Genomic DNA, 15777 nt, shown 5'->3' on the forward strand with positions numbered 1-15777 from the left:
GAAGATGGGCGCCTCATAATGGCCTCGTGTCGGGTTTCCGTGGGTGATGGAGTGGCAGGTTTGCTTCTTTCTCTTCACCTCGCCTCTGGTTGAGAAATTCGTGCCTATTTCGAAACTTCTCTGTGTTTTCCATGCGGTGAAGAATGGCTGTCAGCCCCGTGGTGGAGCGCAGCCAGACTTTGACTAATGCCTATTTACTCTCTTTTCGGTCTATTGCAGGCGCTCCCCAGGTGCTTCGGTACACGGTGGAGCGGAACATGCAGGTGGAGAAAGGACAGGACGCCGTGATTCAGATTGTGTTCTGCTCCGACCCGCGGCCCTTCAGCACCTCGTGGGAATGGGGCTCCCTCAGGCTGGAGGCGGGCAACGGCAGGGGACGCTACGTGGCCGAGAACTTAGCACAGGTATTTTGCTACTCGTGAGATCAGCATGACTTGTACAGGGCAACTTGAGGCTCTTTCGGGACAAGAATTTGGTGACCTACGGCTCCACGGACACTACTTCTCTATGATGGCCTGACTTTGTTCTCAAGACTCTTGCATCCTCCTCTGGATGTTGGTTCCATCGCCATCTGGAAAAATTTTTTTTTTTTTAATGAGGAATGTTTTGAGGCAGAATATTTGATATCTCCTAAAGTCTTCGGTATTTTTGCGACTTTCTCAGTTTTTTTTTTTTTTTTTTTTACTTTCCAGCAACAAGAATTTGCATGAATTTATATAATCACTTTTTTCTTGGTTTTTTGGCATGTCAGATTAGAATTTGTTAAGTCATTGTATTTCTAGGAATCATCAAATTTCACTTTTCCCTTCGCCTTGCTTGCAGCTCTGCATCATGAAAATAAAAGCTCAAGGATCCAAAGTACATGGATAATGAAGTAAATTGGGGTTATCACAAGGCTCGTGTTCAAGTTGGCCAATATTTTCGTCCTGACACTCAGAGATTTAACGAACTCCACTTTCCCTCAAAGTATTTATACAACTCCGGCCATGCGTAATCTTTAATAGCAAAACTTATTGCGTATAGCTTAAAGTCGTACTCAATAAACTAAATGGAGAGCGAACTCGAGGCTGGAGGAGTTTTCTGAACCTGCCTTGAGTACGTGTCCCGTCATTGGATCAAAGACTTCGCGTGTCACAGCAGGAACCACCGCGCCCACCACCCCCGCCTTCCTCCTCTTCTCTCCTTTACTCCCTTTCCTCCAATCAAGATCAGACTTCCCTGATTCATAAATTTCTGAGGAAATTCAAAACTATAAGGGAGTGAGGCGTTCAGAGTGAGTCACTGGTCCTCGGTGTCCACCAACTCGAACCATTTGTGAACTCATTGGACGGTGGAATCAGGCGCCGTGGAATAAATGGGGTTACGATGCCAGGGACCAAAGGCTTGCGGCGTGTGCGCCACCAGTCGAAGCAATGGAAGTGTGAGGTGGACTTTCCGCTCGTCGGCTCAACAAAGCGGCCACAACATCATAACATAAAACTTGCATCAGAACACCTAAATATAAGAATAGGATCGTAACAACGTCACAACGAGAAGAACACAGCATTGAAATTACATTTTTTTCCACAAGATTATATATATCGACACACAGGTGAGGCATTTCTTAAATCCACCTCATTGCACAGGCGGGGAATCACAAAACAGCGTCAGAATCCTTCCCGACTAGACTGCAAGAGAGTGCTAGAGACACCGCTGCACGCCACATAGCATCAAGGTATAGCAGTTTGGCCTCATAAGCAGAGGGGACGTGAGGTGCATTCCGCTATAAACGACCAGCTAGCAGGGAATGGATTTGCCATGGAACTGCTCAATGACCTCGATATTGCTTCAGTTTGGTAGTAATCATCCTCCCTGCCACTAGAATTTGCCTCGGATCAGAGTGGGGCACCGTTTCTCCGAGGGAATTATACATGTTTGCATGGCCCTGTTGACTGAGGAGGTTTGTATCGTGCGGATACAATATTCGGTAGAAAATCAGATGACCCGTAGGGAAATCATAGCTGACATAGCGCGGTGCATGAGGACTTCAAGTGTACCTAATTTTCTTTAATTGTATTTATTGGTATTGTTATTAATGTGGATTCAGTGGAATAAAGTTGCAGTCTCGTCTTATAACCATTCAACACTCTGAGTAGCAAAGACACTGAGACAAAGGAGTGTTCATTTACCCACCGCAACTCCAGCCGCCACAGCAGTGGTGCAACAAGTGCTATTACAATACTCTCGTCAAAGCGACGCCACAGTACTCTTCCCCGTCTCTCCTCGCCGCCATCAGCATTACCACCCTCGTTCCCTCACTAATGTCACCATCACGGTAGGCGCTGTGGCGAAGCATAGAGCTGCACCTCACATTCCTGCGACGCCCCTATTATCTATTTACGACGGAGATTTGCTTCTAATTATATGTACAAGTAGAATTATGGATGATCATTAAGGCAAGAGTGCTTCAGTGTTCCCTTCACGCCCCTCCACTCCCATTCCCCTCCACCGTTTGTCACAAGTTCACACAGAGACCGCGACGCCGTAAATCCAATCATTCAATCAGTCAATTAATCCATCACAGATATTGCTTCCACGAGCGTGTCAGTTAACAAAAAAGATATTGCAATCCCCAACAGGAGTAAATATTGGTACATATGTTATTGTCATGTATGTTACTATTCTATTTATTTGTTTTATTCATTCTTTTTTTTTTCTCTCTCCCTGCCTAAATGGACAAGTGAGATGAGGAAACACAAGTGCCGAAAGATTCTCTGCTAATGTGCCTCCTGAAGGAAGTCAGTGTGTGCTCTAAGTGTCAAATGCTAATGTTTGTGCTGCTGTTCCTGTTGCTGCTGCTGTTATTGTTATTGTGAAAATACATATCGTCGTAATCCATGCTATGATCTTTTCGTGCAATAACAATACTATTAATGGTAATGATAATGATAATAATGAAAATAATAATGATAATAATAATAATAATAATAATAATAATAATAATAATAATAATAATAATGGTGATAATAACACCAATAAGCCAACAAATCATAGTAACACAATATTTTCTTTTCATTACTCGAAGTCCACCTTTTCGTTTTCCGTTTTTTTCTTACACACTTTCCTTGCGAGGCGCCCTGAAGGAGTTCGTCTCGTCTCCGCAGATAAACTTTTGTTCATCGAATTAAAAAAAACCTGCAAAAATAACTTATGTCAAGTTTATTCTTGTCCTTTGTTTTAGTGAGTTGTTTGTATTTTTACCCTCTGGTTTCAGTGGAGTTTATTTCCAGCTCTTAGTTGTTCTGTTTTTTCGGCCTCAGTTAACTTCCCTGAAGCACACACTGAAAAAAGTGGATAAATAAGCAAGTGGAGCTGAAAGGAGAGCAACAGCGCATCACAAACTGGCTGTGCTTTCATGAATTATTAATTATGATACACCTCTCACATGAGCAGCGTGGCGGCTTTAGATAAACATTGCAACAAAGAAAAAAGGCCATTCGACTGTATTCTATCATTCACGTCATCTGCATAGCGAGTGGACCAATGCATTTCTAAATATTACAGTGACAGAATCAAAGCATTTATATCACACTGAACCTCTAAAGCTTGGTGCCCACCCTGTGCCGCTGAAGAAGCCGTAGGATACATTTCTGTTATAGGATCGTGTCTCGTATTCAGAAACGCTTTGCTTTCACACCAAGACTATTTTCCAAAGCCATGGAGATGACTAACCAGGTCTTCAAGAGAGTTTGCGATGATAATAATGGTAATAATGTAGAAATCTTGTTAATATGTCACCAAAATCGCAAAAATAACACTCTTCAAAACTCATGTTACTTTAAATAAGGAGTAGCGAAGATGCGATTCGGAAGTGTTTCGAAAGAGGTGGATCTGGTTCACCCTGGCCTTTCCTTGGGTATCATATTACACGACCAATAAGTTAGCTACCCTGCCTCCATTCCTCCATACCTTAAATTTTGCTCCTTCCCGCTCAACCCCATCCCCAGTATTCCCTTCATCTTGTTTTGGCAATAAAGTTGTATGACTTCAAATTTAATTGGTGGTGTACCTTAGGGGTTTTCACCTTAATTGGGGGTTAACCTTCTCCTCTTGGGTCGAGTGTTTTATTGTATCACGGTAATTGGCAAGTGTTTTATGATGTTTTGCGTCCCTGTAGCCTCAGTGTCTCTGCTGTTACGTGTTTACTCTATTCACTGTACCGTTAAAAAAATGTTCCTCATAATTGTAATTGTATTGTTTACGTACGCGTGTCCCATCACGTTTCCCTCTCTATAATCACCAACTTTTCTTTTTTTTTCTTTTATCGCTTCTCTTTGTAGAATCATGGAAAAGGTGTTCAGAGGTATTCATTTTCGTTTTCCTCTTCCTTTTCTTCTCAATTTACTGTCCTCGTGTTTAGTTGCTAGTTAGGTCTTGGTCTTCATGGTCAGGGAAGTGTTTATTTGCCTTTTATCCTCTCAGTCCTCTCGGTCTCTACTTTACACTCCGTCAGACTGAATGGGGACCCTCCTTCTCAACCCGCGAAGAGAGGCTCCGGTCCATACTTGCTGCCGTGAGGAAACAAAAAGAAGAGGAAGCAGTGATTTGAGAGAGAGAGAGAGAGAGAGAGAGAGAGAGAGAGAGAGAGAGAGAGAGAGAGATGGGTAAATAATGAAGACTGCTTTTATTATTCTTTTATGGCATTTATTCTCTTTCCTCCCCATTTCCTCGCACAAAACAATCCTTCCCACGTTCACGGATATTTTCTTCCTCGTCACAATTCCCTCTCCCTAACAGCCATACATAACCTTACACACACACACACACACACACACACACACACACACACACACATCCCGTACCTACTCACTGCTAGGTGAACAGGGGCTACACGTGAAAGGAGACACACCAAATATCTCCACCGGCCGGGAATCGAACCCCTGTCATCTGGCTTGTGAAGCCAGATGACCGGGGTTCGATTCCCCGGCCGGGTGGAGATATTTGGGTGTGTCTCACAGGGCTACACGTGAGACACACCCAAATCTCCACCGGCCGGGGATCGAACCCGGTCATCTGGCTTCACAAGCCAGATGACCGGGTTCGATTCCCGGCCGGGTGGAGATATTTGGGTGTGTCTCACGTGTAGCCCTGTTCACCTAGCAGTGAGTAGGTACGGGATGTAAATCGAGGAGTTGTGACCTTGTTGTCCCGGTGTGTGGTGTGTGCCTGGTCTCAGGCCTATCCGAAGATCGGAAATAATGAGCTCTGAGCTCGTTCCGTAGGGTAACGTCTGGCTGTCTCGTCAGAGACTGCTGCAGATCAAACAGTGAATTACACACACACACACACACACACACACACACACACACACACACACACACACACACACACACACACACACACATATTTTAATGTTTTACGTGTGGTTTTACAGTGCCTTATTGTACACCTGAAGATGGGATATGTACTTTCCCGAAACGTTGTGTGAAGTGGATATAATGAAGATAACTGTCCTTTTGTGGGTCTTCTCTCCTCCTATATATATATATATATATATATATATATATATATATATATATATATATATATATATATATATATATATATATATATATATATATATATATATATATATATATATATATATATATATATATATATATATATATATATATATATATAATTTTTTCTTCAAATGTTGTAGTATCTGCCTCCCCCAGCAGGATGTGCGCGAGGACTGCTACTCTGCCAAACTCCGTGTGCAGGGTGTGGACGTGACTGACTCCCGCGACTACATCCTCAACGTGCAGAACGACAAGGGCGCTGATCGCTACGCCGTCGGACTCCGCGTAAACGGTGGGTCTTGCTCTCCGGTCACGCCCGCGCCAAAAAGCAGTATTATAGGCCGCTGCTTTGTGATAATACGACGTGGGTGATCATCTGCCACCTGTAGAAGGGCGGAAAGAAGGCTTCTCTTTGTGTGTGTGTGGGGGGTAGGGGCAGGAAGGGTTTCTGTCTTTGAGTGTGTGTGAGCGTGTGTGATATTAACCTAAGAGCCATATTAGTTTATGTAGTCGCCGCTAGAGGCTATAGGCTCTTTGCGTGTGGCGTGTTTACCTTAGCAGACACTTAGTATTAATAGTCCCCCCCTCCCCTCGCTCCAAGAGAGGTAGAGGCTGAAGGTAGAGGCGCGAGGCCGAGGGGCACCACTAACCCCCGTGAACGTGACCCAGCGTCCTAGTGGCTCCTTGACGCCATCTGGCACCCCTCCCCCCTTCACCACCCTCTTGCACCTCCTGTAGTGAACCCGCCGCTCACACTCATGCCGCACTCACTGCATTTGTTGCTAACTGCTGTCTAGTAGTTCTGTTCCTGCTGTTGCTGTTGCTATTACTAGTTTTATTCTTATTCTCATTCTTATTGTTGTAGTTGTCGTTGTTATTATTATTATCATCTATCATTTTTATTATTATTATCATTATTATTATTATTATTATTGTTATTATTATCATTATTATTATCATTATTATTATTATTATTATTATTATTATTATTATTATTATTATCATTATTATTATTATTATTATCATCATTATTATCATTATTATTGTCATTATTATTATTATTATTATTATAATCATCGTTATTATTTTTATCGGTATTATTGTTTTTGTGTATTTTATTCTCTTCTACTACTACTACTACTACTACTACTACTACTACTACTACTACTACTACTACTACTACTACTACTACTACTACTACTACTACTACTACTACTACTACTACTACTACTACTACTACTACTACTACTACTACTACTACTACCAAAACTACTTAAATCTTCTTCTTTTTCTTCTTCTTCCAATATTATTTGCTGCTACTACTACTGATACTACTATCACTGCTGATTGTAATTCATTATCTTAGTTTTTTTATGCATCACTAATTAGAAGTAGTGTTATTGATAAAGTTAATATCGTTGGTGCTATTGTTGTTGCTACTACTACTACTACTACTACTACTACTACTACTACTACTACTACTACTACTACTACTACTACTACTACTACTACTACTACTACTACTACTATTACTATTGTTGCTACTATTACTACTACTACTACTACTACTACTACTACTACTACTACTACTATTACTATTGTTACTACTACCACTGCTAACACTACTACTACTACTACTAATGTAGCTACTTTAATCACTTCTCTTGGTATTATGATAACAATTATTAGTGCATGCCATTATTGCTATGAAGTTGGTATAATTATTTTACCCTTAATTTTGTGTTGGTAATTCTTGTGCATATGTATATCAGTTTTTACTTTCATTAACTGCATATAATCCTTTTTTATCTCTTTTTTTCTATTTTCCTTCCCCTTCCTTGAACACCTTGACGCCTTGTCATCCTGTGTTGAATCTCATGCCACTTAATGTGTTGGCGGGGGCCAAGGGGAGGAGGCACCCAGCAAGCAACCGTCACACGCCGGTTAAACACGGCAGACAGACACATATGTAGTAAGAATTATGATACACCGCGAACGTATGCCTGTCTGCCGGAGCCCAGGGAGCCGCTCGGCCCTCCACCACCTCGCCTTGCTGAATGGACTGTGGAAGTTAAAGTGGACAGGTGGGAGAGAGACCCGTCAGTGTTGTCGCCACCAGATTTTCGCGCCCATGTGGAATGAAGTGTAGGATTAAATGCAAGTGACTGATTGTATCTAAGTGGCAGGTCAATGATGCAGATGATGTGTTTGTGATTCTGTGTGTGGAAAAGAGAGGCGGGTTTACGGCAGGCGATGTTGTATGTAATATAATTGCCAACAAACGTTTCATTTTGTTATTTTCTTGACTGAGAGCGTCTTTGATACGTTAAGCTATCTATATAATTGTGCTTTGAAGTGCTCATGAACATAATAACAGATAGGAGACTATGTATACATCGATTCTACATATTGTTTGTTAGTTTTAAGGTTAGATTAAGAAAATTGTTATATTCGAGATGACAGAGAAGTGTAGGAAGAATGATATACAAGTGATGTGTTCAGTGTGCACAGTGAGTAAGCGATAGGTTAGATAATAGCAACGCAAGACTGCTGGCCGCCAGACGTGGTGAACTGGCGCCTTCCTCCCCTCCTCCCCCACCAGGACATGTAGCCAAGCCCCCACTACAGCGTGTCCCTCCCTCAGCAGAGCCCGTGTCCATGTCCACTGTGATCGGCATCGTCATCGCCTGTTTGGTCATCCTTGTTCTGGTCACTCTCATCGTCCTCTACGCCTTCAAGACAGAGAAGTGGTGCTTCTCCCGTAAGTATTCCATGTGCCTTCCTTGGTTTAAAGCCTCTGCGCCGGCACCGGGCTAGCTGGATCCTAACTCTCTCAAACTCTTGGCTTCTTCACCACATCAGGACGGCCTGCCTCAGTGCGGCTCATTTGTCATTGTAGGATAGATTCGCTTTTGTGATTCACGTGGCAGTTCTTTTTTGCAGTAAATCATGCCAGCTTATTCATAGTTTTCTATTCTATATTGATTTTCATCAGATATCTATGTACATATGCATATATGTATGATATGCAGAGCATGAAATCGTAATTAATTAATCCTATTATAATCTTAATGTACCTAATATATAACCTATGATTGCTAATGGCCATTTACCGTGGCAATAACTGGGATGTACCTAACCTTCCCTGCCTCGAAATTCCCTCCCTGTGCAGTGGTTTCGTCTCCAGGGCGAAGGTGGCGAAAGCCTCGGAAAATATATTGTTCAGGTGACGATCTCAACAAAAACCTGTTCCAAGTTTTTCTCACTGTGTGTGTATCCTTACTCTTGAGTATCAGCCTTTTCACGTGACCGAAATTAAGTCTGCGTGTGTTGGTATTTTAGTAACCGCCGCCCTCTCGCTAGAGACGAAGAGGGGGAGCTCGGCCCAGAAATCTGGCTGGGGCTTCGCAAGTCCCACCACCTCCATACGAGGTCAAGTCACCGCCATTAGCACTACTCAACGGATGGTGGTGTTGGCAGTGCTGGTGGTGGTGACTGTAGTGACAGCGGTGGTCACACCAGTAGCGGGGTTCAGAGTAGCCTCCATGGGCCCAGTTCTCCCATTCACTGCACGAGATCTCTGCACAGAATGAGCATATTCGTGGCGTGTTATAATCCTGAGCCTGCTGTGCGACGATGCACTCCTTCACTGTTCCTTCGTTGCTCTTACCTATCCTCCCTCTGCACATCCTTCACCATGACCAGAGACTCGTATCGTAAATCAGCAGTACACTCTCCTTCTGGATTCGGCACTTGTATATACCGATTCATTAAGCACTTGACTATATTTACATGAGCACACCACACGTAAAACTTTGCTGAGTGGCACCAATAAGGCAAGACTTTGAATATTTCAAGTTTCTAGATGATACAATGTATATTTCAGATTTCTGGATCATTCAAACCTACCATGCTCACACATTCCACTATTAACACGGTTTTTTACATCAATGCCACATCCTTACTGCACACACTACATACGTACATCCACCAAACACTTCCACGGTAAATGTGCAGGGGTTAGAGAATTACCAGCCGCTCCTCCGCCAGTGCTGCAAGCTTTGAAGATACCCTCAACACCTCAGAGATATGATGCATAAATAGGTAAAGCCTGATGCCTCCTCGGCTTCAGAGACTCGCAATCATTTAAAAGGAACAGTGCCAGCTTTTTGTCAAGCAAAGTTTTACAATTTGACTTCTGCAAGAATCGAATTTTTTGAAAATTGAATTGACTGCTCTTTTCTCGAAGCGCCATACAGAAATCAAATAGTCTTTTGTAAGCAATAAGTTAATATGGTCGTATCCAGAAGCAAGTGCAGCGCTGCAACATAACATTGGTTTATGATGAAAAATATATTTAAATGAGGAGGATGCATGCAGTCTTTAACCGAGATTTAAAGCCTGAGGTTGCATGTCGCAAACTAATTTTCTCTGAGTTCTGCATGGGGTGTGAATGATTGCATGAACAGAGACGCGCCGCTTCTTGCTGCCACATTGCCATTCAGAGGACCTTTTTCTGTTTTTGCTATGAAGACAAAAGGGTGGAGGACGTGTGACGCGCCCGTCGTTACGCGGACCATTAAGGAACATTAAGGGGCGTCTGAAAGCAGTAAGTGTCTCCAAAGTGACCAAGTTTGCCGCCGTGATGAGGAAATCAGATGAGAGGTGCAGCCTAACTGAACAACTCTGTGGTAATTTGTAATGATAATGATTTGGGCGCTGCCTTTTATCTTGAGGGTCGAGTAACGCGATTGTTTGTTATTTTCTTGTGTTGCAATCATGTCAGGGAGGTTGAGTATTGCCAAATGTAATTACGCCTCACGCCACCTGCACCAGCCAGGCGTGTCAGCATTTAGCCTGATTTTTCCTTCACTGTTGCACGACTTGAAGTGGCGCGCGAGCTATTGTTTTGTGTCCAACCTGTAATTAAAAGAAAGTAAAGGAAAGAAAAAAAAAGTAAGGAAAGAAAGGTTTTCAAGCATCTTTCCGCCAGCAGGACCTCACCGCCCCAACCAGACTGCTCGCGGCATCACTGTCACCAGTGTTCATCTTTTGATTGGTTTGTTCGCCACGCCTTCCCTGCGACTCACCAGCTGATGCTCGCACAGAACTGACTGCCCTCGTGGTGTGCTGTGCTCATCAGCGCCGAAACACCGCCGCGTTTCCCCTCCACCTTTTAATGAAGGGATAGGAAGGATTGACTAGGACAGCCGTACTGTGTGAGCAGCTCTTAGGCCGTAGCCTGTAGCTGCATGAGCTTGCTGAAGCCCAAGGGACGAGAGCTTCGCGGCGAGTGTCATCCCGGTTTGGTGGATAGGAGATGGTTTTAAAAGTGTTCACGTGACGACAATTGATTTTCATTGGGCCTATGTAGATATATATATATATATATATATATATATATATATATATATATATATATATATATATATATATATATATATATATATATATATATATATATATATGCACACACACATACACTATTGTCTTTAATTATAATCGTGATGAATATTGATACAATGGGTTGCATGACCTGGATGGCACAAAGTAATGACCGTCAATTCTGAGAGCGCAGCGCCAATAGCTCTGCTCTTTCCAGCTGGTTATCTGACGCTAACAACCATCCTCAATGAGCGAATTGAGATCAAAGAGTAAGGTCACCATAACAAGGAGAATGATTACGTGACTTGCCTTTCTGATGTTCTCAGTTACGCCATAATCAAACCAGCATTGTTTGTGTTTTATCTTTTATGAAACCGTAGCCTTGAATGGAGTTCTTTTGAAGGCGTGTCAACCAGGTCATCAACGCTGGTGTGTCTCGCTGCTGATGATGTTGTGTTTCTTTTCTTTGCTAGGTCTCTCGCTGTCCCCCTATCCAGCATTTTACTCCTAGTGGTCAGCTGGTCAACTCTTGGTCTGTGGTCACCTTTAGTCAGTTATCAAGCCTAGGAGCGTCGCCTCTTCTGTGTCATAATCATCGGTGTATATATGCCCACCATCCGCTTTCCCTCCCTCTCAGCCACACTCAGACGCCACCCTCCTAGCACAAAGCACTGAGACCTTCTTGATGCTAGACTGAGCCACACTCTAACTACCGCTTCACCCGAGCAGCACGACTGTTCAGTCTCATTTCCTGGAAGCGTCGTGGAATGTCGTGATTGTGTAGATGAGGGCAGGCTGTGCTTGATCCTCTTGTTAATTAGAGGCGGTGGTACTAATTCGATAAATTTCGATACCAGGAGCGAGTTGGTGAGAGAATATTGACGTGGCCGTGAGGCGTGGCACTTCTGCTGGAGGGAAGCAGGTGACTGGCAGTGGGAGACAAGGCAACGTATGAAGTTAGTAGCGCGAATCCCGTCCAGCAGTGCACAAAGGGGAGCAGTGAGAGTGATGGATAAGTTACAGCAACGTTATTATTGAGGGATTGTGGATACCTATTTACGTTGGATCACTCACAGATCACATGGGGGAAATAAGTTGTGAAGGAATTGCGCTGCAGTTATTAAGACATTTCTCAGGATCAGTAGGCACATTTCTATCCTTATCATGGTGAACTTTTAATTGTTCTTTATGATGCGCCTCTCCTCTGCTTTTAGTTGTTTACTGTGTTATAGATTGATTGATTGAACGAACATTAACTGATTATCTTCCCCTTTGCTATCCTAACATCTCTTGCTCTAGATTGGATAGTGTAACCAAATACAAGAAACATCGTAGGGCCAAGTTGTCTGCCCTTCCTTTGTATTCCTTTTGTGGAAGAGAATTCTTCCATACTATTTTTCAGCGAGCAGTGAAAACCTCATTATAATATTACATCGATGGCAAGATAATTTCACTTCATGCTTGCGGGAAAGATTGGAGGTGCCGTGAAAATCAGCAAATCACAGAGAATTTCAAACAAATTATTATATTCTTATCAGACTAATCTCACTTCATTAAGCTGTGAGGAAGCAAAGGAAAAATTACTATGGGATAAAAGAGAGAAGACAATATCTGTAACTATTGTTGTTTGTAGGCCAGTATTCAGAAACGCTCATCTCCCTCACCATGACGATTGTCAAAGGCTATGGAAATGATTGCCCGGGTTCTCAAGAGTGCTTTTCTTGTTAGTAGTGAAAAAAAAACCTTGGTAAACTGTTGCTAGAGCTATGAAACCACCCATAAAAACTCGAGTAACTTCAAGTACATGAGCCTTTTGAATGTAGTGGAGGTGCGGCGCAAAAGTGTTTCAGAATCGGTTATACAGGGAGGTTACGTCGATGTGTGGCGTGCCGTGTGTCCCGTGTGGTGTGTCAGGAAGGGTTGAAGGGTTAAAGAATTGAAGGGTTGAGGGTTGAGGGGTTAATACTGGCAATAGGAAACCAAGCGATGATACATTATTTCTTCCATTTATGAGTTATTTTCATTGGTCTCCTGTCTGTACTGTCAGCTCTTTTTATGTAGAGTTTTTTTCTCTCTTGTTCCTTTCTATCCGTTCATTCCTTGTCTGCGCCAGACTACTCAAATGGAAATCGTACATGATTAGGTTCGTTCTCTCTCTCTCGCTCTCTCTCTCTCTCTCTCTCTCTCTCTCTCTCTCTCTCTCTCTCTCTCTCTCTCTCTCTCTCTCTCTCCAAATTTTGTTTTCACCATAAAATCAGAATCTCACGGAATTTCCTCCTTTCAGAAGAAGAAAAAAAATGCAACAAAATCAGAAGCCGTGTTAGTATCTATAAGAAGCCAGAAATAAAACTTAAATTCGTCGAGCAAAAGGGAGAGAGTAATTGTGATGTAAGAAGAGCGAAAAGTTTTAACTGGTCTCACTAAAACTCTCCCGCGGGATGACACGAGGAGGAGGAGGAGGAGAAGAGAAAAGTACGCACCAACCATCACCATCTGCTCATTTCGTGCACTTCATTTGACTTACATTTCTTGAAAACTCAGACTCGCTCTTCCTCCTCATGCCAAACAATCAAACTATACCACCACGCTGCTCAGAAGATTAGGTTTTAGTTGATCCAAGAAAAAACCATTATAGAACTACATCATACTTCAGCGAATACTTTGTGAGCGTCTTTTGACAAAGGAAAACGTTAATATGAGACGAGAACTTCTACAATTCATCTCAACTTAATCCATTACTTTATACTTGATAGAAGACAGTTTTAATGACGTGATATAACCTTACAATGGTGGATTTCGATGCTAAGGCAGTCACACCCTTCACGAGGAAATGCTAAGGTGAAGAGTGAAGACGCCCTTTATCCCTAAACTCAATTAATATTATCACCGCCTCCACCTGGTCAGCATTACGACGCCAGCACGCGTGCACTCAAGTCGACAGCCTGTATACCCGCTGCGCCGCGTCCTCTAATTAGAACGCCGTGTTAATTATTGCTTTCGAATTTAATTGCCAAATGAGTTTTGATATAGAGATCATTGTCTCGCTTGAATAAAGATTCTAGGGCTGTTTTGTTCATTAACCTGTTTGAAATTATGTTGTTGCAATTTATTTAAAGATAAATAAAGTAAAGAAGAAAAATGTTGAGTGCTGGAATATTGCTCTGTCCAGCTGGAGCAATGAACACAATAGCGTGGACGCCATCACGAGGCTATTTACCGAACGCTTACCTCCTTTTTTTCCTCTCCAACTTTTAAACAGGCATCGAAAAAAAGTGAACATCAGCTCAGCAGACGAACGACAGCTTGGTTATGAGCAAGTTATGGATAATGCGAAAAATAAAAGAAAAAGTGGAAAAAAAACAGAATTACGTAACATAAGGCAGGAGAAAAAAAATTTACATATTTGCAGCAAAAAAACAAGTTGATTACATTTGAGAGCGTGGCAGTCGGTGATCGAGTCCACTGTATTGCTTGACTTTCTGAGCCGGACTGTGAATCAACGGCGAAGTGGAAGAGAAGTGAGCGTTGCTGAACCTGAGGTGGAGGGAAAGGAGAGGGAAGGCAGAGAAAATAAGACTGAGAAAATTAGGAGGAATAGGAGGAGGAGGAGGAGGAGGAGGAGGAGGAGAAAGAGGAGGAAGAGAAAGAAGCTTTGAATTTGATTCCTTATTTTATTTTCGAGAGAGAGAGAGAGAGAGAGAGAGAGAGAGAGAGAGAGAGAGAGAGAGAGAGAGAGAGAGAGAGAATGTAACTGGAAAGCGCTTGCTCATAATATTGAACATGATTTTTTTCCTTCACAACATACAGTAGCTTTATTTTCATTCAGGTGTGAAACTCAATGCCCTTTGTACAATTACGATTCATCCAGCTCTTGTAGAATTCACTCTTCTCCGATTTTATGTCAATGTTTTTTCTTTACACATTTCATTTCAGTTCCGTCCGTTCCTTCAGTACGCGCGGTAATATTTTCTTTGCCTTGCTTAATCTTGTTTCCTTCATTCACCATTCACAATTTGTCCCTTTCTTTCAATATTCAAGCATGAATTCATTTATTGTGGTTGTATTTACTCATGCCAGCTAGTCTTCAACAGAAAACCACATTGCAAGTTATTTTTCTTGACTTTTCTTTATTTATTTCATTTATTTTCTCTCGTTTACTTGACAATAGGTGGGCAGTACACATTGATATTCTTAACTTTCTCTATTCCCTTTATTTTCCTCCCTCTCTTTTAGTATTTGAGGAGAGTACAAATGAATTATCTTGGTTTCTTTAGTTTGGTACTTAATATTTTTCTCGCTTTTAGTTTAATTTCTCTATCATTCATTCAATATAAGAGCACAGTAGTATACTTTCATCCACGTGACTTTCTTTATATCCATCAATTCTATGACCTTTGTTTCAGCATGCGATCATCACGTTCATTTCACTGTATCCATTTGATTTCCCTTCCTTCCTTTACTTAACATGAAAACAGAGTACAAATTAATTTTCTTCACTTTTGTTTTTACCTCCCTTGTTTTATTTCCTTGTCTTCAATATACGAATTCTTATAAATTTCCTTCTTTTCACCAGATACCATTATTGATTTCATCGTAATCTCCGGGTGGTCCCTCAACAACTAAACACACCTCACACCCCCTTTTCTTCCTAACATTTTCGTTGTCTTTGTCCTCATTGTTCGTGCATCCATGATATTACGCCTAGTCTGAAGTGAACCTTATAAGCTTGAATTAATATTCCTGACAAGCATAATTCAACAGACGAAGCCCATTCGTGCATTCCCAACTGCCGATACTGTTAACTTACTCAGCCATAATTTCCTTTAGCCGTTGTGCGCACGAGAAATTT

At 42.1% G+C, this 15777-nt stretch overlaps 1 protein-coding gene across 8 annotated transcripts in view; it reads left to right on the forward strand.

Annotated features, from left to right (window-relative positions):
- The window catches only part of LOC123508224 (irregular chiasm C-roughest protein-like), a 513394-nt gene that overhangs the window by 493543 nt on the left and 4074 nt on the right, over window positions 1-15777 (forward strand). For 2 of the 8 annotated variants that reach the window (XM_045261769.1, XM_045261773.1), the window contains exons 10-12: window positions 220-404; window positions 5700-5835; window positions 8146-8304. In XM_045261769.1, the coding sequence (XP_045117704.1) occupies window positions 220-404; window positions 5700-5835; window positions 8146-8304 (480 nt within the window). Of the gene's footprint in view, window positions 1-219; window positions 405-5699; window positions 5836-8145; window positions 8305-11401; window positions 14506-15777 lie in introns of those variants that run through there. The other 6 variants (XM_045261771.1, XM_045261774.1, XM_045261775.1 and 3 more) reach the window with 5 other exon arrangements.

Source organism: Portunus trituberculatus, chromosome 24 (genome assembly GCF_017591435.1).
Source record: "Portunus trituberculatus isolate SZX2019 chromosome 24, ASM1759143v1, whole genome shotgun sequence".
Classification (NCBI taxonomy): Eukaryota; Metazoa; Arthropoda; class Malacostraca; order Decapoda; family Portunidae; genus Portunus; species Portunus trituberculatus.